At 33.7% G+C, this 24,543-nt stretch overlaps 7 protein-coding genes across 7 annotated transcripts in view; 3 read left to right on the top strand and 4 right to left on the bottom strand.

The window, feature by feature from the left end:
• Positions 1–3,280: 3,280 nt before the first annotated feature.
• CBG26854 lies at positions 3,281–5,121 on the bottom strand (the record flags this gene model as incomplete). The annotated part of the gene is made up of 2 exons (XM_045237063.1): positions 3,281–4,030; positions 5,008–5,121. The coding sequence occupies 2 exons, from the start codon at positions 5,119–5,121 to the stop codon at positions 3,281–3,283; spliced, it is 864 nt and encodes a 287-aa protein (XP_045100492.1).
• A 1,873-nt stretch (positions 5,122–6,994) lies between these two features.
• On the bottom strand, positions 6,995–7,597 carry CBG26853 (the record flags this gene model as incomplete). The annotated part of the gene is made up of 2 exons (XM_045237062.1): positions 6,995–7,004; positions 7,467–7,597. 2 exons carry the CDS (start codon positions 7,595–7,597, stop codon positions 6,995–6,997), a joined length of 141 nt encoding a protein of 46 aa, XP_045100491.1.
• Positions 7,598–9,167: 1,570 nt separating this feature from the next.
• CBG26852 lies at positions 9,168–9,287 on the top strand (the record flags this gene model as incomplete). The annotated part of the gene is made up of 1 exon (XM_045237061.1): positions 9,168–9,287. One exon carries the CDS (start codon positions 9,168–9,170, stop codon positions 9,285–9,287), a length of 120 nt encoding a protein of 39 aa, XP_045100490.1.
• A 3,178-nt stretch (positions 9,288–12,465) lies between these two features.
• The window catches only part of CBG21996, a gene marked incomplete at both ends in the record, with an annotated part of 18,153 nt that continues 6,075 nt past the window's right edge, over positions 12,466–24,543 (bottom strand). The window contains 8 exon segments of the mRNA XM_002649016.1: positions 12,466–12,865; positions 12,899–13,053; positions 14,011–14,232; positions 14,275–14,388; positions 14,391–14,398; positions 14,440–14,522; positions 14,575–14,687; positions 14,738–14,843. Coding sequence (XP_002649062.1) covers positions 12,466–12,865; positions 12,899–13,053; positions 14,011–14,232; positions 14,275–14,388; positions 14,391–14,398; positions 14,440–14,522; positions 14,575–14,687; positions 14,738–14,843 — 1,201 coding nt within the window.
• CBG22000 lies at positions 17,961–19,774 on the top strand (the record flags this gene model as incomplete). Its single annotated transcript, XM_045237060.1, has 6 exons — positions 17,961–18,071; positions 18,577–18,719; positions 18,931–19,065; positions 19,121–19,258; positions 19,300–19,457; positions 19,578–19,774. 6 exons carry the CDS (start codon positions 17,961–17,963, stop codon positions 19,772–19,774), a joined length of 882 nt encoding a protein of 293 aa, XP_045097448.1.
• CBG21999 lies at positions 21,643–22,952 on the top strand (the record flags this gene model as incomplete). Its single annotated transcript, XM_002649019.2, has 6 exons — positions 21,643–21,814; positions 21,858–21,923; positions 21,972–22,147; positions 22,195–22,502; positions 22,543–22,655; positions 22,708–22,952. The coding sequence occupies 6 exons, from the start codon at positions 21,643–21,645 to the stop codon at positions 22,950–22,952; spliced, it is 1,080 nt and encodes a 359-aa protein (XP_002649065.2).
• Positions 23,297–24,543, bottom strand: part of CBG21998 — a gene marked incomplete at both ends in the record, with an annotated part of 2,612 nt that continues 1,365 nt past the window's right edge. Inside the window, 3 exons of the mRNA XM_002649018.1 lie at positions 23,297–23,395; positions 23,443–23,537; positions 23,594–23,684. Of these exons, the coding sequence (XP_002649064.1) occupies positions 23,297–23,395; positions 23,443–23,537; positions 23,594–23,684 (285 nt within the window). The remainder of the gene's footprint in view (positions 23,396–23,442; positions 23,538–23,593; positions 23,685–24,543) is intronic.

The raw sequence follows: 24,543 nt of genomic DNA, 5'->3' as shown, positions 1-24,543 counted from the left end.
TTCTAAAATGTTCAGAAAGTTCCAGAACATTCTAGAAAGTTCGAGTAAATTCCAGAAAAATTCAGAACATTCTAGAAAATTCCAGTAAATTCCAGAAAATTCCAGAAAATTCCAGAAAGTTCCAGAACATTCTAGAAAGTTCCAGAAAGATCCAGAACATTTTAGAAAATTCCAGAAAATTCCAGAAAGATCCAGAACATTCTAGAAAATTCCAGTAAATTCCAGAAAATTCCAGAAAATTCCAGAAAGTTCCAGAACATTCTAGAAAATTCCAGTAAATTCCAGTAAATTTCAGAAAATTCCAGAAAATTCCAGAAAGATCCAGAACATTCTAGAAAATTCCAGAAAGATTCAGAACATTTTAGAAAATTCCAGAAAATTCCAGACAGATCCAGAACATTCTAGAAAATTCGAGTAAATTCCAGAAAAATTCAGAACATTCTAGAAAATTCCAGTAAATTCCAGTAAATTCCAGAAAATTCCAGAAAGATTCAGAACATTCTAGAAAATTCCAGTAAATTCCAGTAAATTCCAGAAAATTCCAGAAAGTTCCAGAACATTCTAGAAAGTTCCAGAAAGATCCAGAACATTTTAGAAAATTCCAGAAAATTCCAGAAAGATCCAGAACATTCTAGAAAATTCCAGTAAATTCCAGAAAATTCCAGAAAATTCCAGAAAGTTCCAGAACATTCTAGAAAATTCCAGTAAATTCCAGTAAATTTCAGAAAATTCCAGAAAATTCCAGAAAGATCCAGAACATTCTAGAAAATTCCAGAAAGATTCAGAACATTTTAGAAAATTCCAGAAAATTCCAGACAGATCCAGAACATTCTAGAAAATTCGAGTAAATTCCAGAAAAATTCAGAACATTCTAGAAAATTCCAGTAAATTCCAGTAAATTCCAGAAAATTCCAGAAAGATCCAGAACATTCTAGAAAATTCGAGTAAACTCCAGAAAGATCCAGAACATTCTAGAAAATTCCAGTAAATTCCAGAAAGATCCAGAACATTCTAGAAAATTCCAGAAAATTCCAGAAAGATCCAGAACATTCTAGAAAATTCCAGAAAATTCCAGAACATTCTAGAAAATTCCAGTAAATTCCAGAAAGATCCAGAACATTCTAGAAAATTCCAGAAAATTCCAGAACATTCTAGAAAATTCCAGTAAATTCCAGAACATTCTAGAAAATTCGAGTAAATTCCAGAAAGATCTAGAACATTCTAGAAAATTCCAGTAAGTTCCAGAAAGATCCAGAACATTCTAGAAAATTCCAGTATATTCCAGAAAATTTCAGAACATTCTAGCAATTTAAGGGGTAAAAAATCCGCTATTCGGGGGTACAAAATACTGAAAAAGGGTCAGTTTTGTACTCCCAAACTGTGAGTTCTGTACCCCTAAATCATTTTTTTTTTTTGTACCCCTTTGTACCCCCGAATTGTTGTACCCTCCAAACGTTTTGCCTGAAAAAAAGGTGAAGCGTTCTCTATAAGTATACAGGTATTGTAATCACTTCCCTATTTTTTCAAGGTGATCTGAAACCAAAGGCTTAGAAGTAGGGCTGTGTGTGGGTTTTTTTTGAATATCTGAATTTCAGAAACCCTAAAAATCAGTAATCAGAAAATCCAGGAACATTCTAGAAAAAACAAGAAATTCTATATGTGGGCATCTATTCGAGAAAGTACGGTATTCAAAAATTCCGATATCGCGGAAAATATAACTTTTGAAAATAAAGAAACTCGGAAATTTCGTACACACGGAAAGTGGGAATTTCTGAAATTAGGAATTCAAATGTAAGATAAAGTAAACAAAACCCAGGAGGTTAAGCCCCCGGCAGGGGGCTCAAACCGACTGGTATAATTTAAAAAGGTTCAGAAAAAATTTTTTGGGGTAAGACTTTCAGAAAAAAAATAAGGAAAGAAGAAAGAAATTGGGATGGGTAAATATCACAACATTCATATTTCAAAAAAGACAAAACGGTTGAAAATCTAATTTAAAGAATAAAATATAAGAAGTAGGAAGAAAATGGGAAAAACAGAAAATGGGGAAATAAACAAAATAGTCATGATCTGCTAGAAGATTTTTTTTTTTTTGAATTTTTTTGAATTTTTTCGGGATGATGGATAAAATTAATTGGGTTAATGTTAGAGGTAGAAATTCAAAATTCATGCTACAAAAATTAAATTTTATTGAAAAAAATAGAGGAAAACTAGCATGAACGCACTGAAAAGAAAAGTTAACAGAAAACGATTTTCAGGAAATTTTAGTTTTCAGAAATCCAAAAAGTTGGAAATTATGAAAATCGAAATTTCAAAATTTCGAAACAAATACGATTTTCCGAAAAACAGTTCTCTGAATGCTAAAAAAAGTGGTCAGGTAGAAAAAGCGAAATCTCCATCACAATTTTCTCGAAATTTTCGATTCTTATGATTTTGACACTTTTAGCCATACCTGACCGGGCGGGACACTGAGTTTGGCGCATGTGGTATAAAAAAGAAAATTGGGGCAAAAAAATCTTGGTCATTGAATAGTATGGGGTTTGTTTGCAAACGCGCTCCACAGCACTTCAAAACTTTTAGTGCGTCCGATAGAGCGTGTTTGCGACTGACAAAAAAACTAAAACTAATTCCTGAGTTTAAAGCTGAAGCATATTTTCTGAGATTACTGTAGTTATCTACAGTAATCTTGAAAATACCACAGCTTTATATAAAAAAGAAGAAGACAACCTCAATTAGCGGGGATTAACTGGGAAATACAGGCTCCATAGGGTACAGTACATATGAGAGTTGAATCTTCGAGGTATGAGAATGTTAGTGGAGGAGAAAATTAGGATTACGGTAGATTAGTTAGATCCGCAGGAAGTACCGTAATCCTAATTTTTCAGTAAAGTATAACAAAATACACCGGGAGGTCATGGAAAAATAAGGTGGGGTTAGAGCAGGGGCTGTACAACACTAGATGACAGTTATGGGGAAAACGGAAAATAGAAAATAAAAAGAAAAGAAATGATATTCCTGAGATGAGTTGCTTCCTGGAAAAATTAAAATTGAAAAAAAATACGAAAGTTGTATTTTGTGAGAATTTCTGAGAAATTTCAAATTACGGCGGGAATTTAGATAATTTTAATACATAGCTTTTCAAATGTTTTTAAGTTTCCAGAATTTTCTTAGATTTTTAGAAAATCCTGGAGTTTCTGACTTTTCGAAAATTAATTCTAAAAAAAATCGAAATGTACCCAAGTTCTCATTTCCTTACCTCCGATTAGGTCCAAAATGTGTCCAACTAAACAGTGAGAGCCAACAGATCATCCACAATATCCCTGACCAGTATCACCTGTTGCCGTTCTCGAACTTTCTTCCATTCCGCAATGATTACGTCCTTCACCTTCTTTTTCATTTCGTCCGAAATCTGCCAAATTTGTTTGGAATCCATATCAAACACTTCACGCATCTCGTTACACCATTGTGCCGGACATTGCTCAGCCTTACAGTCGTTTGCGTGAAGAAAGAGACAAGTGATGTAGAGACCACAGTCGACACAGTCCTCGTGGGTGAAACCTGTGAAGAAATCGATTTTTAACAAAGTCATGTCCAAAATTTGTCCAAGCTCGAAGGCTCTTTGGATTTTGAGATGAAGCTCAAACTTTTTCAGTAGACCAGCGCTTACAACTGTATCCCTATAGTGAAACAGAATAACTTCAAGTGCAGCTTGCCCAATATGTACATTCCCAAAACCTGCCCACACCCAATTGAAATAACCCTCACCTGTCCCATCAAATCGAACCTCTCCATTCACAATGATGTCATGAATACTTCTTGGTCTACACGGACAACTATCAAAATGGACACGATATTCCCTTTGACTCAGACACGGTTCCAGACAGATTTCTCTTTCACACGACACGATATGATTGTAGTAGACGAGTTGAAGATGTCTTTGAAGAAGAAACGTAGTTCTATCGCTTTCACGGAAACGTTTCATCGTGTGAGGATGTCTAGCCTTTCGAGCGCATTTTTGGCAGAACATGGTGTACTGAAAAAGGATTATATTTGGACGGTGTAGCTATCAATCGTATAGAGTTCTTCCTACCGTCAACTTTGATCCAAATTATCTCGGCTTATTTATGAACTTAATGCCCTATGAACTTAATGCCCTATGAACTTAATGCCCTATGAACTTAATGCCCTATGAACTTAATGCCCTATGAACTTAATGCCCTATGAACTTAATTAATGTTCAGCCCTACTCCTCTGACTATTTTTCTTCAATTGTTCCCCTGTGGAACGCCATCACTTCCCAAGTTACCCGATTTCTCCTACCTTCCGAGTTTGAATCCTTAATTTCTTCCAGTATCACCCGTTATTGATATACTTGCTCCCCTATTTTTTTTTCTTTTCTTTCCTTTTCTACCGGTTGCATCTTTCCTGTGTATAATATCTAAATTATCCCGTTTCCCTTCCCCTACTCAGAGCGGCCTCGTGAGGGGCATTTTTCTGAGTCTTTCTTGTCCTACCCTCCAATGTTTTATGACACCGAACAATAAACAAATTAATTTGAAAGATATCAAGAAGTAGTAAACAAACAAAATATTACTTATATAATGTTACATATGTATTTTGTCAGCTGACTACTTTTTGATATCTGAAAAAAAATCGAGATAAATAAGCACAAAGTTACATGTTAAAATTACCGTAAATGCTGGAATAACCCACTTAACTTTCAACCGATTTACCTCGGCTCATATAAAAGATATCAAAAAATGGTAAACTAATAAAATGTATATCATAGTATCACCAACATTTTATGAGTTGACAAAATTTTGACATCTCTTACACAAGCAGAGACTCAAACAAGAAAGTTAGAGGCTCCATTCTATTAACATGTTTTCGGTAGCTTCATTGTTTATGGTAACTTCAATAAACTGAGTTTTAGAGTTTCAAAGGTAAAAACTACACTGATTCTAATGGGGCCAAAATTCAAAACTTATCTCACCTGACAACATGTCTTACATGTCCAGTAGACATTCTCACTGGAACATTGAACACACCGACACACTCCGATTCTGATCGTCGGCGGAAGCAACTTTTTTCGACCCGTAGTGGTTTGTACCCTGTCGGAAACATTTGGATTAAATTTCGAACTATTTTTTCAAAGAAGAAAAAGTAAGAGACAGGACGGACATTAATGGAACGATGGACATGATGGAACAAATGGGACAAGTGGAGAACATTTATAAAATCAAAAAATGGGAAAATTGGAAAAAAAAGAAAGACTGGTGGGGGTTTTGAGAATATGTGCAAAAAATAGAAGGAGAAGATTAAGTTCTGAAAAGTGGAGAGAAAAACATTTCAGAGAGAAAAAATAGGATTCCAGAAAGAGAGGGCAAAATGTAAAGGATTATGATGTGGAAATTTGTGGATTAAGTTTTTTTATTCAGGACTTTTTTCTTAAGTTTTGTAGTATCAGATACAGTGGCTAATTTTAATGAGTTTCCCTCTATACTTTTGTTCATAACTTTGCTCAACCTTGTCCAATCATTGAAAACTTTTTTGTTAAATGTAGCTGGGTTTCCAACAAAACGTTTTATAAGTTTTTTGAAACTCAATCAATTTTTGTGTCTTCTGAATTTTCACAGACGTGACGATGACTCCAGAAGAAAATAAAATTTTCCGTCAGAATTTATTAAAAGATTGGCTTTGTAATGAAAAACGTTTGGTGTATATCAAATGTATACGAAAAAAAATTTGAGGCAGTTTGGAACACTTGCTCTTGAGATGTGCTCACTGGAGCATAAAAGGTATGGTTCAGGAGTTTAGCTATAAATCGGCTCAAAACGATTCAATTTTGTTCAAATTTTGAGAGAATGTGTGAAATATTGAGAGAATGTCTTTAATTGCTATACAATATACATACAAAACTTTGCATTTTGGGAACAAAAAATTTTTCATACTTTGTTCATTTTTGTGTATCAAAAACGAGTGAAACAAACAAGCAATAATTATTGTTCTCAAAATAGTAAGTTTTGTTTGTAATCTGTAGAGCAATTAAAGACACACATTCTCTCAAAATTTGAACAAATTTGAATCGTTTTGAGCCGACTTATAGCTGAACTCCTCAACCATACCTTTTATGCTCCAGTGAGCACATCTCAAGAGCAAGTGTTCCAAACCGCTCCAAATTTTTTTGTATACATTTGATCTACACCAAACATTTTTCATTACAAAGCCAATCTTTAAAAAAATCTTGACGGAAAATGGTCTTCTGGAGTCATCGTCACGTCAGTGAAGATTCAGAAAATTGATTGAGTTTAAAAAAATTTAAACAACATTTTGTTGAAAACCCAGCTACATTTAACAAAAAAGGTTTCGATTATTGGGCAAGTTTGAGCAAAGTTATGAACAAAAGTATAGAGGGACACTCACTAACATTCGCCACTGTATTTAGAATATCAGAATTTTCGAATTTTCGAATTTTCAATTCTTTGAATTCCTGATTCTCTGAATTTTGGGAAAAACGTTCAAAAAAGATACGAAATGTATTCTACAAACCTAGAAAACTGAATTGGCTTCATAATCACCATAATTAAATATTTGCAAAAATAAAAATTAAGCCAATTTTTTCATTTTTCTGTAAACTAATCATTAGTGAAGGTACACTTTAACCTCATAAAAAGCGTTGTTCTTTGAAAATCTAACCAAAGTTAGGAATCTGTGAATGTTGGCATATTTTTTAGGATGCTTCTAAATAAATAATGAAAAAATCTTAACTTTTGAGAATTCCTGAAAATTTAGACTTTTCATCAAATTCTGGGAAATTCAGAAGTACCTTTATTCTTAAAAAATATCCAAGCTCAATTAGCAACAATTTTGAGAATTTAACTTTTCAAAAGTTTGTTGAAAAATCTCAAACTTTGTTATATTCAAATCCAGTTACATTTTTTAAACCGGAAAAAAACTATTCTGGTACAATTGCATGTGCAGCGAAATGTTTCAATTTTCAAGAATTTCTGAAATTTTTTAAAATTTTGAAAAAAATCGAATTTTGTATCTTTCAACGAGAGGGAGCATGAAAACAATTAATTCATCGATTTTTTTTTCATATAAGCCCCTCGAGGAATTGAACTTGTGGGCTGACCGTTAGAGGTGCCGCGCCGCTACCAGGGCTATGGTTGCGCACAGCGGCGAACGGTGGCGGTCGACCGATAGCCAGCCGCGCTGGATGAGCACCGATCACTATCATGTCAAAATGCATACTCTTGCCCTTCAAGAGAATTTTCATGCATTGGTGAAACATCCACAAGTACATATTTAACTAAAATTGACTTGCCTTTATCAATTTTTGAACACATATTAAAATAATTAATACATAAATACATATTTATCAGGCCTTATCCCAAGACAATCACAAAAAAGAAGAATGTGTGTGCCAAAAACATAAATTTGATATACACAGAATTCCCAAAACTCACTTCCTGGAACCTTCTTCTGAACTACATTCTCCAACTTCTTCCTCTTCTTTATTTTCAGACACTAACTTTTTCAGATCCTCCTCAGTATCTTCCACGTCTTCTGACGTCTTCTGCGAAGACGTCGATGCCATCAAAAAAGCGAATACGAATGAATACTAAAGGCGGGGTGGTGCTCCTCCCCAAGAAAAAGTGGGCGGAGCCTCGTGAGAGAACATGAGGAAAAAGAAGAGCTTTTAGTGAGAATGAGTCAGAAGAAAGTTCTAGAAAAAAGTTTTTTGAACTTTGTTAAAAGTACAAGGAAGGAAATTTTTTGTTTACGGAATGCTATTGGAGAAAAAAGAGAAAAGTACTTTTTCAGAGCCTTAATTAAGATTCAGAGCTAGAGGCAAATGAATAAAAAGTAGAGAGATGAGTTTTTACAAAAAATATTGAAAAAGTTCTAGTTGCATTGGAGTAGATGAATATTCCAAGCTGGCGTGCCGTTTGGCGCGTTTTTAAAAAGTTCTCAAAATTTCACGATAATTAAAGGTTTTGAAAAACTGTGAATTCGAAAAAAAATGTTAAATCTCAAAAAGCGAAAATTCGAGAAATTCGAAAAATTTTCAGAAATTTTAAAAATTTGAAATCATGCGTAAATTTTATTTTATGAATGTCGGAATTTCTGAATTATTCAATTTTTGAATTTCTGAGTTTTGAATTTTTGGGTTTCAGAATTTCCAAATTTTAGAATTTCCGAGTTTCAGGATTTCTAAACTTCTTACTTCTGGTTTTCAGAAAATCCTCGAGTTTCGGAATTCCAGATTTTCAGAAAATTTCCAAATTCATTAAATTCAGCAGCACCCAAAATTGAGAAAATACTAGAAATACTGAAAATTCAGAAACTCCGAGTTTCTGAATTTCTGAATTTCTGAACACCCCAGAAGTTCTAAAATTCTTCAAAATACAGAATTTCTGAATTCCAAAATCATTATCCATTTATTCAGAAATTAGGTAATTTTGGAAATCATAACATTCGAAAATTCAAATTTGAACTTCTGTATTTCCGAACTTCTGTATTTTTGAATTTCATAATTTTTTAGTTTCTGATTTGTTTAAAAAATATTTCAAAACTTGGAAATTTCTGAATTTCAGAAATTGTCACAAAAATTCAAAAAAAGAAAACTCTCAAAAATTCCAAACAGCAGTTCCGAAAACTTCGAAAATCCTGAAATTTCAAAAACTCGAATTTCTTCAAAAACAGAATTTCCGGATTTCGGAATTAGTAATTACGGAATTTCCGATATTTTTCAAAAAACAGAATTTCTGAATGACAAAATCATAACATAGATTTATGCAGAAATCGGGCAATTGTGAAAATTGGAACATACGAAAAATTCAAATTCGCAAAAAAAATATAATTTCCGAATTCCCGGATTTCTGAATTTCGAAATTAAAAGAGCACAAAATCTTCTTTCCCGCCAAATCCCATCTTTTATCCCGTTTCTCAATTTTCTTCATTTTCCTTTTCTCCTCAACCTGACCCCCAAAATCTCATAAATCGAAACGGTTCAAAGAGAGAGCAAAAAAGTGACAACTGTTCCATTTCGTGCTCGTCCTCCCTATTGCTCAGCACCAATTTTCCCCCTAGTTTTCGACTCGTCGGAAAAACGAAAATTGGAACGTCGCGAATTTGTAGATTTATGGGAGAGGAATAAAACGAAAATGAGCAGATGGCATGGAGAACGAAAAAAGGCCGAAAATGGAAAAAGAAAAAGAAGAGGCCCCATAAAAAATGACCTAATGCACTGCAGCTCGCTTTTCAGTGTTCGTAATCGAATTTGAGAAAGAAAAAGGGAGAAGAGGGGGAGAAAATCCAATAAAAAAGTGCTTTTTGTATAGTTGAACACTTTTTTCTGCTGCAGAAAAAAATAATTCAGATAGAAGCTATTCAGAATAAAATATGATGCTTTTAGAGGGGTAACTGTGAAAAAAGTCAAATGATTAAAAAATTCTGCTATTTGAGAAATTTGAATTTGTTCTAATTTTTTAGGTTCGGCGGCAATTCAAAACCTTCTTACTAGCAATTTCCGGATTTTTTAATTCCTGGGATCTCAGAATTTCAGTTGTTGGAGTTTTGTTTAGGTATTTCAGCATTTCGGAATTTCTGAATTTAAGAATTTCGGCTTTTTTTAACACGCCCAGTGACAGAAGGGGGATGGCAGGACGAACATAGACATAATGCTATAATAGAAAGAATGGAAACTGATTATCAATCACTCTATCTCTTATCACTTTTTGCCACTCCTCCTCCCGTTTCTCTCTCTCTCTCTCTCTCTCTCTCTCTCTCTCTCTCTCTCTCTCTCTCTCTCTCTCTCTCTCTCTCTCTCTCACTCACTCTCTCTCTCTCTCTTTTCCAATTGGTTTTTGATCGCAAGAACAGCTATATTTCAACTATACGAGTGCGAACAAAACTGACGGATAGCCGTCTTATCAATGATAATTTTTTTTCGAAGTTTTTGTCACTGACGAAATTGTGAATGTCATGGAAAAAATAAAAAATGAACTTTAAGGACAATGTACTTTTCGGAGCACTGAAGTACATCTGAAAAAAACAGGCTAATTTTTGAGAAATCGTTCTGAAAATTTCAGAGTATAATAGTGTTTTATTTTTGTAATCAACAATTTCTTGGTACAAATTCATTCGACATGGCACAACTCTTTCCGACGGACAGGTACCAAAAAATTGTCAATTACAGAAATGAAGATTATTGCTTGTTTTGTATTAGTCGGAAAATAAGACACTCAAATTTTAAAACAATTTGATTGACATGTGACAGATAGGTGCGTTGGAGTCGGTACAGGACAATGAGGGAACAAAGAAAAGTACATTATAATCGTAAATCAATAGCGTTTCTAAAAATTCAGAATATCGAAAATCAGCGAGAAAACTTTTTTAGAAAATTAAAAATATCATAACTAACAGCCGTTTCTTCAGATTTCGCACTTTTATATTATCAATAAAATCAGAAATTGTCTAGATGACATTTTTGTGGTTAAAATATGTCAAAAACTTGTTAAGTGTCACCTTTTTTCGATTCTTCGAGAACATTCCTCATTTTTCCGCGCTTCTTATCGAAACTGTCAGAAGAACGGCGCCATGGAAGCTGAGAAAGTTTTCACATTTTTAGATTTATCAAAAAATCGGGAAAAACGTTTTCTTCTTGAAAGACCTGATATTTTGGATTTTGAAGTTTGATTTCAATGATTGTCTGATTTTTTCAAACTTTTCGAAATTTCGAAATTTCAAAACTAATTTTTCAGAATTGAATTTTTTTATTTTTCAAAAATTCATATCTGTTGAAGTTTCAGAATGATTCTTCTGATCTTTCTAATTGTTTTCACACTTTCCTTTTCTAGCATCACGAGTTGTTGTTTTGATATAGAAAATTTTGAAAACTTTCGAAAAACTTTTCCCTAGAGCAATTAGCGGATATTCGCCGCGTGCTTCACTGTGATTCACTAAAAATGTATACGAATTTCGGAAAATTGAAAACAAAAATTGGAGGAAGAAAAGGGAGATGGAAAAGGTTCAAAGGAGAGGGGACAGGAAATTTTTCGGCTCTCCCGGGAAGAAAGGTCCCAAAACGGGACCACCGATCCCATCTTCGGAACTTTTTTATAAGATTACGGGTATTGTAAGGGGATGACAGGTGGTTCAAAACCCGAGGACCGTAAAATGACTAATGTGAATAAACGTTGAGCATTGTTTTCAAGCCTTCTATGTTCAACGTTTTGCAGTTTTGATAAAACTTTTATTTGAGAATCTTTAGGACCCATTCCCCCCCCCCCCCCCCCCCTCGATTTTGGCGGTTCCAGGAGAACGGGAAGAGATATCAAAATTCTATAAACGTCATTCGATTCAGGATAGAAAGAAACCCTAGGGGACAAATTTTATTCTAACGCTTTCCGTATAAGAGTACCACCAAAAAGACCTGTTTCTGGCCGGTCAATATCTTTAGGACCCCTGGAAATTTCGAAATCTTGGTCATTTTTTTTCGAATTTTCGCTTTTAAACTCAAAATAATTTTCAGTTTCGGGCTTTTTTGATACATTTTCATTAGTATCTCAAAGAATTTTCTTAATTTGTCGACTTTCCAAATTATCTTTTTTTCCAATTTTTCTTGATTTTTGGGTGTTTTTGTAAAAGTGACCCAATTTGTCAAAAATTCAAACTATTCAAAAAGAACGTTCATGGAACATACAGATTTTAATGTTGAAAAGCTAATTTAGGTACTGGGAGCGCAGTCAGGGCCTTGATTTTGTACAGACACTGTTATGTTTCAGATATTGGGTCACTTTTCTAAAATTAGGAAAAATTGGAAAAATGATAATTTGGAAAGTCGACAAATTATGAAAATTCTTTGAGATACTTATGAAAATGTATCAAAAAAGCCCGAAACTGAAAATTATTTCCAGTTTGAAATCGAAAATTCGACAAAAAATGACCAAGATTTCGAAGTTTCCAGGGGTAATAAACATATTGATTTTTTTTCAGTTTGTTTTTTGTTTTGTGCCGAAAGTGCTGTTTTACCAGTAAAATTGTTTTTACCCATAGAAATGTTTGGCTCTTAAGAGTATGTTTTCGGAACACTTTGAATCGTTCTTCGGTAAAAATGACAATAACAACAACGAGAGGTTGTTCTGTCTAGAAGCCAGAAACAATCACCCAATGAAACGTATTTGGTCATATGACCAATTTAAACCTTTTCATATACTCCAATTTAAAAGAAATTACATTTCAAATCATTAAACTAGCTATCTGTATTTTTGTCATCCTCGGATGTGTCAGTGCTCAGTTCAGTGCCTTTCTGAAAATTAGGAGGCCTGCGAATTTAGGAAGTTCAGCTTTCAAAAGAATTGAGGAACACTTGGAACGAGACTCGAAATTTTAAAAGTTTTAGAAATTATAGAACCAAGACTGTTCGAAAAAAAATTCATCACTATTTACAAACTGTTTTATTTAATGAGGGTAACATCCAATATCAGCACTGTAAAAATAATTAGTTGCAAAGTAATAGGTAACCGGCCGTATTTCATGCATATAAAAATGCTTCGCATTCACATGAACACATTTCACCGCATCATTTTGGACGAAGCTACAAATTTGAGGACCAGGACAAATTCCATTTTTCAGTCGATTACGCCTGTTCCTCAAAATCCTATAATATCGACCTTCGAAGCATTCTTTGAGCATATCGTAAAAATAATAGAAATTTGGAAGATTTGGTAAAATTTCAGCGATTCGTTCATTTTCAAACATTGATTTCATATTTGATTCTATTTCAGAAATAGATATGTTCTGAAATTCCAGGCTTCTAGAAAATTCCGTATGATTGGAAATGTTTCGCGGATTCTCTTCACTCTGAAATTGATTTTATGAAATAAAAATAAAAATTCCGAATCTTAAAACCCAAGAAATATTTGCCAAATGTATGATTTCATTGTCTTCGACAGTTATTGAACGTAAACCTCCGGGTAGGGAGAACGGGCGATCCATCCAAGTGTAATTCAGCTTTTCAGGGATTATTACAATGTTTCCAAGGGTTTTCTTAAAAGATGAATTTTGATGGAATTCCAAATTTTCGTTTGTAAACAAAACTTTTGATTTTTGAAGGATATAAAAATATCTTTCTCAAAATTTCGTTCATGTACAGTACCGGTCAACAAGATATACAAAAATATGTATTCGCTTTATTTTGGATCATTTTGACCATTTTCAGGAGTCTGGAGCTCGGTTGTCAAGTGTCGGATCACTTTGAAAGTTCTTGAGAGTGTGAAACAGGCTTACCATATTTCCTCTAATAGAAGCCCATCTCTATTTGAAGCCCACCTCTAATAGAAACCCATGGGCTTGTATTTGAGAAAATGCGGTGATTTGAAATTACAGAATTTTTGGAACGTTGTTTTAGAACTCAACAATTTCTCGATTTCTGAACTTTTTAATTTCTGAATTTAGGAATTTCAGATTTTAGTACTTTAGAATTATTTTTCGGAATCACAGAATTCCTGAAATTTGAATTTTGAGATGCTGGAAATTGCAGAACGAAAATTTCAAATTTTCCAAAACACTAAAATCCAGATTTTTTTACTTCCGAAATGTCAAATTTCAGATTTTTTGAATACATTTTTTTTGAAAATGAATCATTGAAAAATAGAAGCCCACCCTCTAATTGAAGCCCACCTCTAATAGAAGCGCACCCTGAGAGAGAGGTTAAAAAATATAAGTCCATGTGCTTCTATTAGAGGAAATACGGTAACTCAAAGAATTTTTAGAAAATCCCTAGTTTTTTAGCTATTTGCTGATTTCTGAAAGAAATCCTTTTAGTACAAAAACAGGCCAAAAAATACGCTTTTATTGAAAATACGCTCTTATTGACCGGTACTGTATGTATATTTTTAAGCCGAAATTCTGTAAGTTTCAGACATTTTCGTGATTTTTGTGAAGTTTTAAAATTACTTATGAAAAAGTCAAAAAATCTATTCTAATAGTTTTTTCTTATCTCACCTTTTCCATATTCACTAAACTTCTTATCATATCCTCAATTCGAAATATTGTATGATTATAAACCGTAGCTTCATAGTGATGTTTCTGATATTCAAAGTATGCAACATCCTTTGTTCCCTTACTTCTTTCTAGAAGAATTTGAAATTCTTTTATGAATGTCGGTGCCAATTTGGGAATCAAAATGTCGCTTAATTCGAAAAGCGCCACATATTGTGCGGATTCCTGAAAAACAGTTTTGTAAAAATATATAAAAGTCTTGGATGCCTTGTACTGTAAAAGGCAGTCCGTTTGGGCTGCAGCCAAATTTTGAAATTCCACTTGAGAGTATGCATCTGCTATATCTCCTGGAACAAAAGGAAACATCATTCGGTCCCAAGGTTAGATAATCCTGGAATAATATGCATTTTTTCTGTCCGGTACTGTATGCACCTACGTGTTTTTGATATTCCCACATTAATTCAAAAAATGAAGTAACCGCACTGATAAAATACAAATGCATGTGAGCACCAAATCTGAGATTTTAAAACTATTACTTGGTGAAAACGGATAACATTTCAAATTTACTTCTTATAAATGTGCACTACAAGTAGAAAGTTTTGCCATTGCTCTGTAACGTACAACGGAGAGATACACACAACAACGTTTCGTTTTTGGTACGATGGGGTTTTGAATGGTATCTGAATGCATATTTATTTTTCTGAGATTTTAAAATTATGTTGAAAATTACGATCGTCATGTTTACGCGAGACACCATGGCAATAAAATTAGTATCTGGCAATAGTTGTAGTGTTGCAAAAACTGTGAGCATTAGGCAATTGTCGTGTGGTGTGATTCTGAGAAAAAAAATTAAAGCTTTTTTCATCTTCAAGCCTTCAAGAAACAGATAATCAAAAAATGAGATGATATCATGAAACTGACAGTACTTGCTGATAGAACTAACCTGAGAGAACCGTATTCACTAGGGAACTATCTGAGCATGTCCCCGAGTAACACTTCATAACCCGCATCATCAGAAAGCCTATAAAATTCTGATTCGGAACGTGTTTTCTGTTATTGCGAAACGGCAGTGAGCTTCGAAAAAAATGGGCCGAAAGATAATTGTCTGTTGATTTCAAGCTATGTTTGGCTCTTTAAATTAAGAAAAATATATCCCGCGTCTCGCACCGATTTTCAATACAAAATCAATAGGTTTCAGTACTAAAATGCTGGATAAAATTTTCTTCCGACCTAATTTTCTCGGAGCTCACCGCCGTTTCGCAAAAACAGAAAACATATTCCAGATCAGAATTTCATGGGCTTTCTAATGGTATAGGTCATGAACTGTAAATCGGCGACAGGCTCAGGTAGCTTCATAGTTAATGTAGTGTACAACCTGTATTAGAAGGGAGAACTTGAAATGCAAAAAGTTCTAGAAATTAATCTCCAGACTCACCTGTATAAATCTGAGCAATATCAAAAAATAATAATTGGCTTTTGCGGAAAACGGAATCAAAGCAGTTGTACAACACGAGACAAGTCCACAGATAAAGAACGGTATTCTGAAAATTTTTGATTTTTTTTTTCAAATTTCTCCTAATTTTTCGAAAAAATGTTCCAATTGCTACGGACCATAAAATATAGGCTTTTTCATTGGAATCATAGTCATAAATTCCGTGGACACTCTGAAATTGTTTTTTTTTGGAATTTCTAGACATTCTTAATCTGAAAATCTTACCCCATTGAGATTTGTGTATCCATCTGATAAATCATTTTTCATACAAATAAACATAAAATTGATAATTAAATAATTTGAGCATAAAGATGAAAGATATAAAAATCCAATGATCAGTATGAGAAACCTGAAAAAATCTAGGTAATTTGGAAATTCAGAATTTTGAGAATAAAATTTTTTCTGGATTTCTTCCTTGCTGGCGACGTGGACGAACGATATCCGATTCTTCTGGTAGAAGATTTTTTCCAGAGCTGCCCCTGGCCAGTTTCCGTCTACTATGCCGAGCCGATGCACTACTGGTATCAGGGTTGGAGTTTTTCAAAATCCAAAAATTTTTGGCGTCCTTCAAAATCCAAAAAAAATTTTTTAATCCAAAAATTTTTTAAATCCAAAATTTTTTTCAAATCCAAAAGTTTTTTTTAATCCAAAATTTTTTTTTAATCAAAATTTTTTTTAAATCCGAAATTTTCTTTAAAATCCAAGATAACCAACTAGAGCCAACAATTCAAATGTGTAAAATTGTTACTTTTTCACCTTTTTGAATGCTCTCAATAACATTTTCCTTTGTCGCCTTTCCGTATAAAACAGGAGAGCTGTGTAGCTGATCCAAATCAGCAGAATGAACCTCTTCAAATTTCTGTTCACCCTTCTCGCCATTTGCGCTGTCTTGGTTTCTTCTCAAACTCGTGGACCATCAACAACCAAAAAACCAACCGGAAAACCAAGCCCGCCGCCACGAACCTCTTTTTTTGTCCATCAAGAATAAATAATTGAGCATTCCACTTTTTTTCTGAAGCTAGTTATATAGAGGATAATCAATTCTTTAAATAATGTTATGAAAGCTTTTCATTCAGAAGGAAAGTTTTTCATTCCGAATTTCAAAAATTCAAAAAACTCTGAAAGTTCAGAAATTCCAAAAATGCCAGAATCTCAAAAAATTTCAACTTGATAAAATCTTCACGAGTCCAGTAATCATTTTTTTTCGGGGAATGTTTTTCGAAGTTTCCGCTGCAATCGAGCTCTTTGCTTATTTCCACGTTCTGAAATTTAGAATCACAATTTGATCAAGTCCTTTTATACCGAGTGATAAGAGAAACCCATCTCATTGGTCCCTATTCCCTTTTCTCTATTAATTAGTTTCGTTCTTTACTTTCTTTTCGATTCTAAAGTTTGTTCGAAACAGAATTTACAAACTGGTTTTTTTTCAAAATCGGGAACAACTAGAGATTAGAATTCGGAAAGAGAAACACAAAAACACGAGGTTGGTCAGGAAGTTTAGGAAATATAACGTTAATGAAGATTGAAAAATATAGTATTGATATTTAAAAGGACAGCTCAGGGATGTTCGGAACGGAATTCGGAATTCCGAAAATTCCGAAAATTCCGACCATTTTCGGAATGAAATTCCGAGAAAAAAATTCGGAATGAAATTCCGGTCGGAATATTTCCGGAAGATTTTTTCGGAATGAAGTTCCGACCGGAATTTTTCCGAAACATTTTTTTCGGGATTAAAATTTTTTCGATTACAGTATGGCAGGAAAAATTTACCTGCGGGCCTCGAACAGAATTAATTTTGATAGTTTTTTGCGCTGTCGAAATCTTTCTGTCAATTTTCAAAAGATTCTTGCGTTTTTGCGATGGAAAAACGAAATTTCTACTGTAAAATTCGAGTTTTGAAAAATTCCGAATCTTCCGAAATTCCGAAAATTTTAAAATTGGAATATTCCAAAATTCCAAAATTCCGAATTTTTCAAAATCGGAAAATTCCGAGGTTCCGAAATTCCGAAATTTTAAAATCGGAATTTTGCGAAATTCCGAAATTCCGAAAAAGGTCATTCCGAACATCCCTGGGACAGCTTCCAATCCAGCAACAACTCTAATTTTGCCCAAAACCCGTATAATAAAGCAAAAAATATTTAAAATGAGTATAAGCATAACCATCTAATATCATTTAAAAAAACAAAATGTGACTTTCAACTCATTTAACCTAGACTTTATAAATTCCTAATTATATTCGTGTTGATGCTTCTAACATGAAAAATTCAAAAACCTAAAATTTAAATATAAACCCTTTAAATCATCTAAAAGTTTAACGAAACTAACGCCAGACCACCGACCGGTTTTCATCTGTTCCATTTAAAAAGATCAGATAAAAATTATGCCTCCCGTCTAAAGTTTTTGACATATAAAAACCGCCAAAAACCTTCGGAGACTTTCGTTTTTTTTGTATTTCAATCTCATGGAATCGTCAGAAAAAAGTGCTACCGTATATATGAGATTGGATGATGTGGATACAGTACAAAGGGGCATAGATATTTACAAGTATTGCTGGATTTGTTTAACGATTGCGGCTTGTTTAGGAATTTATAAATTTTTCTACTTTGAAAATGAATATACGATTTATTTAGATGGCAAAATTGTGAATTTCACCGGAGGTTTGGTTTTTTGTTCTAAATTTCGATTTATTCTGAAAATTTGAATTTTTTCAGTAGAAGACTTCATTCCACCATTTATCAACTATTATCCATCTTACTTTGTAAGTTTCTCTTCTTTTTTGGGCTGCATAGTGGGAATTGAGTTTTAAAACTGGAAAATTGAAATTTGCCAAGTTGAGAGCTTCAAAATGAGTATAAACATGAATAGACTGTGCAAAAGTCGATATTTTATGTAACTTTTGAATCACTCTTTTGAAAATTTAAAACTAAATAAGTAGGCCATGATTATACTCATTCCGAAGCTCTTGTTCAGTGAAATTGAATCGATAAAAATTCAGAAACCAAAAATGAAGAATTTCAAATGTTACAGTAGTTTGAAAAAAAGTTAAAGCTAATAAAAGTCCAAATGAAATTTTTTAGACGGTTGAGGACCACAAATTAATCGGCTGTGGAATTGCAAAATCCATGTCTCAATTAACCCTTAATATTATGTGTCTTCTGTATGACGAGCACCGGTTTATAGCAGACCACAATAGCTTAAACGATACATGGATTACTGAAAGGTAAGACTTTTTGAATTCAGCGCGAGAAGAGCTTAGAAACAAGTATAATCTTGACCTACTTCCCTACTTTTGAACATTTCGAAAGATCCAGAAAGTTCCATGCGCCTTCAACCTTAAAAATCGAGTTTCAGGAAACCTAGTCATGTTTATACTCATTTTGAAGATCTCAATGAGCCAAATTCAAGTTTTCTAGTCTCAGTTGAAATTTCAGAGAATGCCTCCACGAATCTAAATTTCGAAAAAAACCGAGTCAGGAACTCTTGAATGATCCGGATACAGTAAGATTCGCAATTATAAGAGATCCAATCCAACGATTCGTTTCCTTATTCCTGGACAAGTGTATTCAGTACGTGCGTCTTCAAATTGGATTACTGTAGTTTTGAAAAAAAAATACATTTCAGCACAGATTATTGTGAATGTAACAAAAGTATGAAATGCTATGTTGATCGAATGTATAATACACTGAAAAATATTTCCGACTATCGACATCCATTAAAAGAATTTGATATGTATACTTTTCACTTTGCACCGTTATCATGGTAGGACATCAGGACATTTGGAAATACGGACATTTTTTTAGGATGTGCAATTTTGAAAAAGACCTGGAAAAATGGGATTTGCTAGAGATGGGGTCGGATCTTGAGGAAAGGAAATCTTCGATTATGCATTTGACAAGTATTTTAAAACGACAAGGATTCAATGAAACGTTGGTGGATAGGATTCATGATGACATGATGAGTAGGTTTCTTTTTTAAATTTTACGTTCAAAATGTTGTTTTTCGAGCTTTGACGGGACTATAAGCATGTTTATATCCATCTAAATGCAAACATTTCAAAAATCAATTATCGATTTTTCAGGTGGAGAGACCACTCATTCCACACACAAATCATCCCATCGTCTGGAAGTCGAACGTCAAGTACGCGAGGATCCATACATTCGGGACCTTCTTCATAAAATTTACTTTTTCGATTATTTAATTTTCCCATTTAAAAGAGATTCATTGGATCAAAAATATCAAACGAATTTCTGGGAAGTTCCAGAAAAATCGATTTAGAAAATAGTTTTTTTCTAAGTCCGAAAAAACAGTTTTGATTTTCAATCCTTTTTTTTTAATTTTCTGGCAGTTTTAGTTTTATTGTGTTCACCAACTTTTTGAATAAAATTCGATATTTTTTTGTTTACACCCGCTTAGTTCAAATGCAATTTGGAATTGCAAAAATGGGTGACAAAAAATTATAGACAATAAAAAAAAAATTGTGTCTTATTTCATTAAAAAAATTCAAAAATCAATTTCCAAAAGTTTTTCTAAAAACAATTCTCTAGTAAATCAGAAATCAAAGAATTTTTTGAACCAAGAGTTTTTAGACGTATTCATTTTTCAAGCATCAATACAACATCAATTTTCAATGCGACGTTAAATTTGTTTATTTTTGGATTACTGTAGTTTTCAAAGCTCCACTTCTCTTTTGAAGAAATCCTAGCGTGATTATACTCGTTTTGCAGCATTTTGCAGCTGATTTTGAATTTAAAAAAAGCTATGAGGAGCCAAATCTGAAACAAAAATGAAAGATTTTTGAAATGGAAGATAGACAATGGTTTGAGTAGGAGAAATGATGCGAATTTTTTAATTGTTGTGTTTTTTTCAAAATTTTAATAAAATTTAAATTGGAAAAATAAAGGTTATTTTTCAAAAATGTTATGAAACATCAAAAACCTAATACACTTCTCAATTTTATACTTATTCAAATTCAACCAGAGTCCATATATACCCGAATACAACACTGCTCCATTTCATTACCTTCAATGACTTGAAAAAATGTTGTCTCTACATTCTTGAAGTTGTTAAAAAAGAAAACATACTGGATTCTGGCTGTTGTAACACTACAAAACCAAAAAAAAAACAAAATTAACTGGTTCGATCCCAGGAGGGGATCGAACCAGCATACCCCATCTCCTCACAGGTGATTCGCGCAGCGTCTATAATAGGTGAAATATTGTTCGCCGAAAATCGCCATGGGTACATCGGAACATGCCTGCCGCAGGCCATTTACAGACCAATCGCGAAAGCGCCACCGCAAATGACCAATATTCCGCCTATCGCGATCAAATCTCCTACAATTGGCTTGCCGCGAGAGCAATAATTGGCCCATATTTTTTCGAAATTGGAATCTTGCTGCTGCTCAAAATTACTTTATTACACAAAAAAAGAATGAAAAACAAAAGAAAAAAGATTAAGAAACGAATTTTGTCCTTCCGCTGTAGTCGCGCTGCTTGTGTGAAGATAATTCCCGAATAGTTATAAACAACATCACTTTTCGAAATTGAATGCTGTAAGCAAAATAACAATTGGATTACTAGTTGAACACATTTCCGATAATCTTTGTTTGACGGTCGCCTAGTTTTCGTGTTTCGGCTGTTTCTCAGATAAAATCTTTCCTCCCGGGAATGCATTTCATTAGAAAGTAGACCATATTTACTGTTTGATCGAACGATGGAAAAATTAATGAATAACACATAAGGATTTTTGAAATTTTTAAAACTTGTGGAATGACAGGCCCGGCCCGGCCCGTTACAAGTATGGTTTTTAAGCTTGCGACCAACAATTATGAACAAGAATTTTAGAGCCTTTTTTGGTCATTTATTCATTAATTTTTCCATCGTTCGATCAAACAGTAAATATGGTCTACTTTCTAATGAAATGCATTCCCGGGAGGAAAGATTTTATCTGAGAAACAGCCGAAATACGAAAACTAGGCGACCGTCAAACAAAGATTATCGGAAATGTGTTCAACTAGTAATCCAATTGTTATTTTGCTTACAGCATTCAATTTCGAAAAGTGATGTTGTTTATAACTATTCGGGAATTATCTTCACACTTCATTAAATATGTTTTTTTTTATCAATTTCCCAAATTTCAGCCTGATGTCTGTGTCTCCCTCTTCACCAGATATTTGTGCTGTATGTGGGGGACTACCGAATGGACGAAGATATGGTCCCATCACCTGCTTGGGATGCATTGTATTCTTTCGGAGGGCCGTTCAAGATGACAAACTGGGAAAGTGCGAAAAGGACTGTTTGTATAAAAATATTCGGGGTATGTTTATTCTGAATTCATCTTGCCTTATAATATTTTATAGATCTTAAGTTCATTTGTCGAAGTTGTCGACTCCAAAGATGTTTAATTGCTGGTATGAATCCTGACGGTATTTTTTCGAAAACTACGCAACCTGTTATTGTTTTCCCTTTTTCAGCTATCAGACTCCGTGATAAACTTGGTCCTCGAAGACCAAAACAAACACAAATGGATTCATGTTCTCTGAAGACCGATAGAGACCTAACCTCTTTATTGGTGCTACAGAAGAAACAAAGAAATCTTCACAAACGATATTGTAAGCCGAAATTGAATGTTTCGGAAACATTGATCATGGTAGGCAACAAACAATTTCTTCAATTATTGCTTTATTGAAATTTCAGATCAAACAAAAATTATACCGTCGAGCGAGTTCTTACGATATAGAATTGGTTCTGAAAATTGGTTTACAAAATGCAATGGAATGGGCAAATCAGTTTGAATCGTTTTGGACCTTCAAAATCCACGAGAAAAAATTGGTACTGTCGGAGTTCGGTATTGCATATATATTAGTGGATCAAGCATCCAAAACCGCTATGATGGCTGACAAAAGGTTCTGGTTACTTCAAAATGACAGTTTTTTACATCCGGATTATTTTTTGAATATTTCACCGAAAGATGCACAATTGGAAAATAATAAAGTGCATGCGAGGTTTGTCTGAATTAAAGAATAATTCTAAATTTTAATTCAGAAATCATTTTGAGTTTGTAAGTGGATTATTGAAGCGAATTAGCGATCCATTTTCAAGTCTTCAAATCGATAGATTCGAATGTGTCATATTAAAAACACTGTTATTGCTGACACGTTAGTTTTAAAAAATCTAGAAAGGATATATATTTCTTAGCTTCAATTTCAGCTTCATATCCAGGAGAAGTGCAACTAGAAGGTTCACAAAAAGTAGTATCAAAGTGTATGTCTGTTTTGATGGCACATTGTGTCAAAAAATCACCGAGAATCGGAGTGGAACGTTTTGGAGAGATTGTCCTTTTGATGAGGTCGATTCGATGTGCTGTGAAATGTTTCTACAATCAAACAAAGCTTTCTTCACTGTTCGATATTTCCAAATTCGATTCATTTGTCAGAGGAATTTTTCTATCATGATATTGCTTTTCGCACTCTTTCGAATAAAATTCAAAGTAATAAACGGGTTCAATTCATTGTTTTTTCAAATGTTCCGATGTGATCTATTGATCATCTGGAAAATCGGTAAAATCTTCATATCAAACAAACACAAGCTACATAACTCAATGACTTATTTTGAGGATTGTATAATAGTATATTTTAATATTCTTTATTTCAGAGAACACGCTTCGGGAGAAAAATGTTTTCGGTTCAATGTGCTGAAGAATTTGGGACTTTTCTAGACCTGAACTCTTTCAAATTTTCGTATGTCTAGTTCAGAACTTTATCTAAGCAAGATTTTATTATTTAAATTACAAATTATTTCATAAAGTTTCATGAACAGTAGCATTATCCCGACTGTTATATCTGACAGGAATCCAGTGTGGGGGAAAGTAATCATCCTGAATAAGTACTCCTTGCGGCTGGAATTATTCAAATTTAGGTTGAATCTCTTTTTAAAATGCCTCACTATTGCCGTATCATTTGTGTATCTGATGTCAGTGTAATAGACTTGATTCCCCTTCGAAAAATATCCCATCCACCAACCGAATGTTGAGTGAGGAGCTGAAATGATTTTATTTGTTGCTTTTATGCTGAAAAAAATTTCGATGCTACAAAACCTGTAAACATAACAACATCACAGTGATGCCTTGAAAATAGGAGACTGTCCGACGGAGAGTCTTTGGAAATGAAAGATTCGGTTTTAAGGTTCTGCAATTTAATTTCTTAGAATCTGAAGTATCGGGGCAATATGTATTACCTTTACTCTATTTGTCTTCAAGACAAAAGTTTCGTTTTGTAAACTCTCCAAATAGCTGATATCATCTCCGAAAAACACAGTCAACATTCTCATACCTTTTCGTTTCTCTAAAAAAAAGAAAAAAAATCATAAAGAACCTGTTGCATTATGGAAAACCTCGGTCTTCCACATATTTCATTGCACTCAATATAAAATCTATCTCCGGTACATGCGATCCAGTACCAACGAAATCAGTCCGTCGAATATGAATGCAAGTTCTGCGAATTTTATCATCAAACCAAAATTTTCACGGTTTTATTCCAGAGTGAGAGCTCCAAAAATTTTCGGCTCTTTCCGGGACAAGCTATCCCAAAGCAGGACCGCCGGTCCCAACGACAACGGCCCCAACGTTCTGACAACGGTCACAACTTTCCGAGGACGGTCCCAACCAGGCTTATTGGGAAAATTGAGAAAAACGTTTCAGCGAAAAAATTGAGAATTTCGCTGATAATTGAAAATTTCAGTAGTAAAAAAAACAGGAAAAATCTCTTCTGCTGATATTTAGGAATCTCAATGTCAGTACATTTTTGTCTGAAGTTTTTTTTTCCAGAACTCTCAGTTTTTGGATTTGTGTTGTAGGCTTAGGCTATAACATTTTTTTCTGGCGATAAGGGGAACTAGGCGTTTCAGTCTAAGCCTATAAATTCAGAGAAAAAACACTCTAGGTAAAAAAACACTCTTGTAATCCGGGCCTTTGCCGGACCTTCGCGGGCCCTGCCATAATTTCTTTCAGAATCTATATTTTCGAACCAACTAAATCAGATATGATAG

The sequence above is a fragment of the Caenorhabditis briggsae genome, assembly GCF_000004555.2.
Source record: "Caenorhabditis briggsae complete genome, chrV, whole genome shotgun sequence".
NCBI lineage: Eukaryota > Metazoa > Nematoda > Chromadorea > Rhabditida > Rhabditidae > Caenorhabditis > Caenorhabditis briggsae.
The sequence above is the reverse complement of the archived record's forward strand: the minus strand, read 5'-3'. Positions and strand labels throughout refer to the sequence as shown.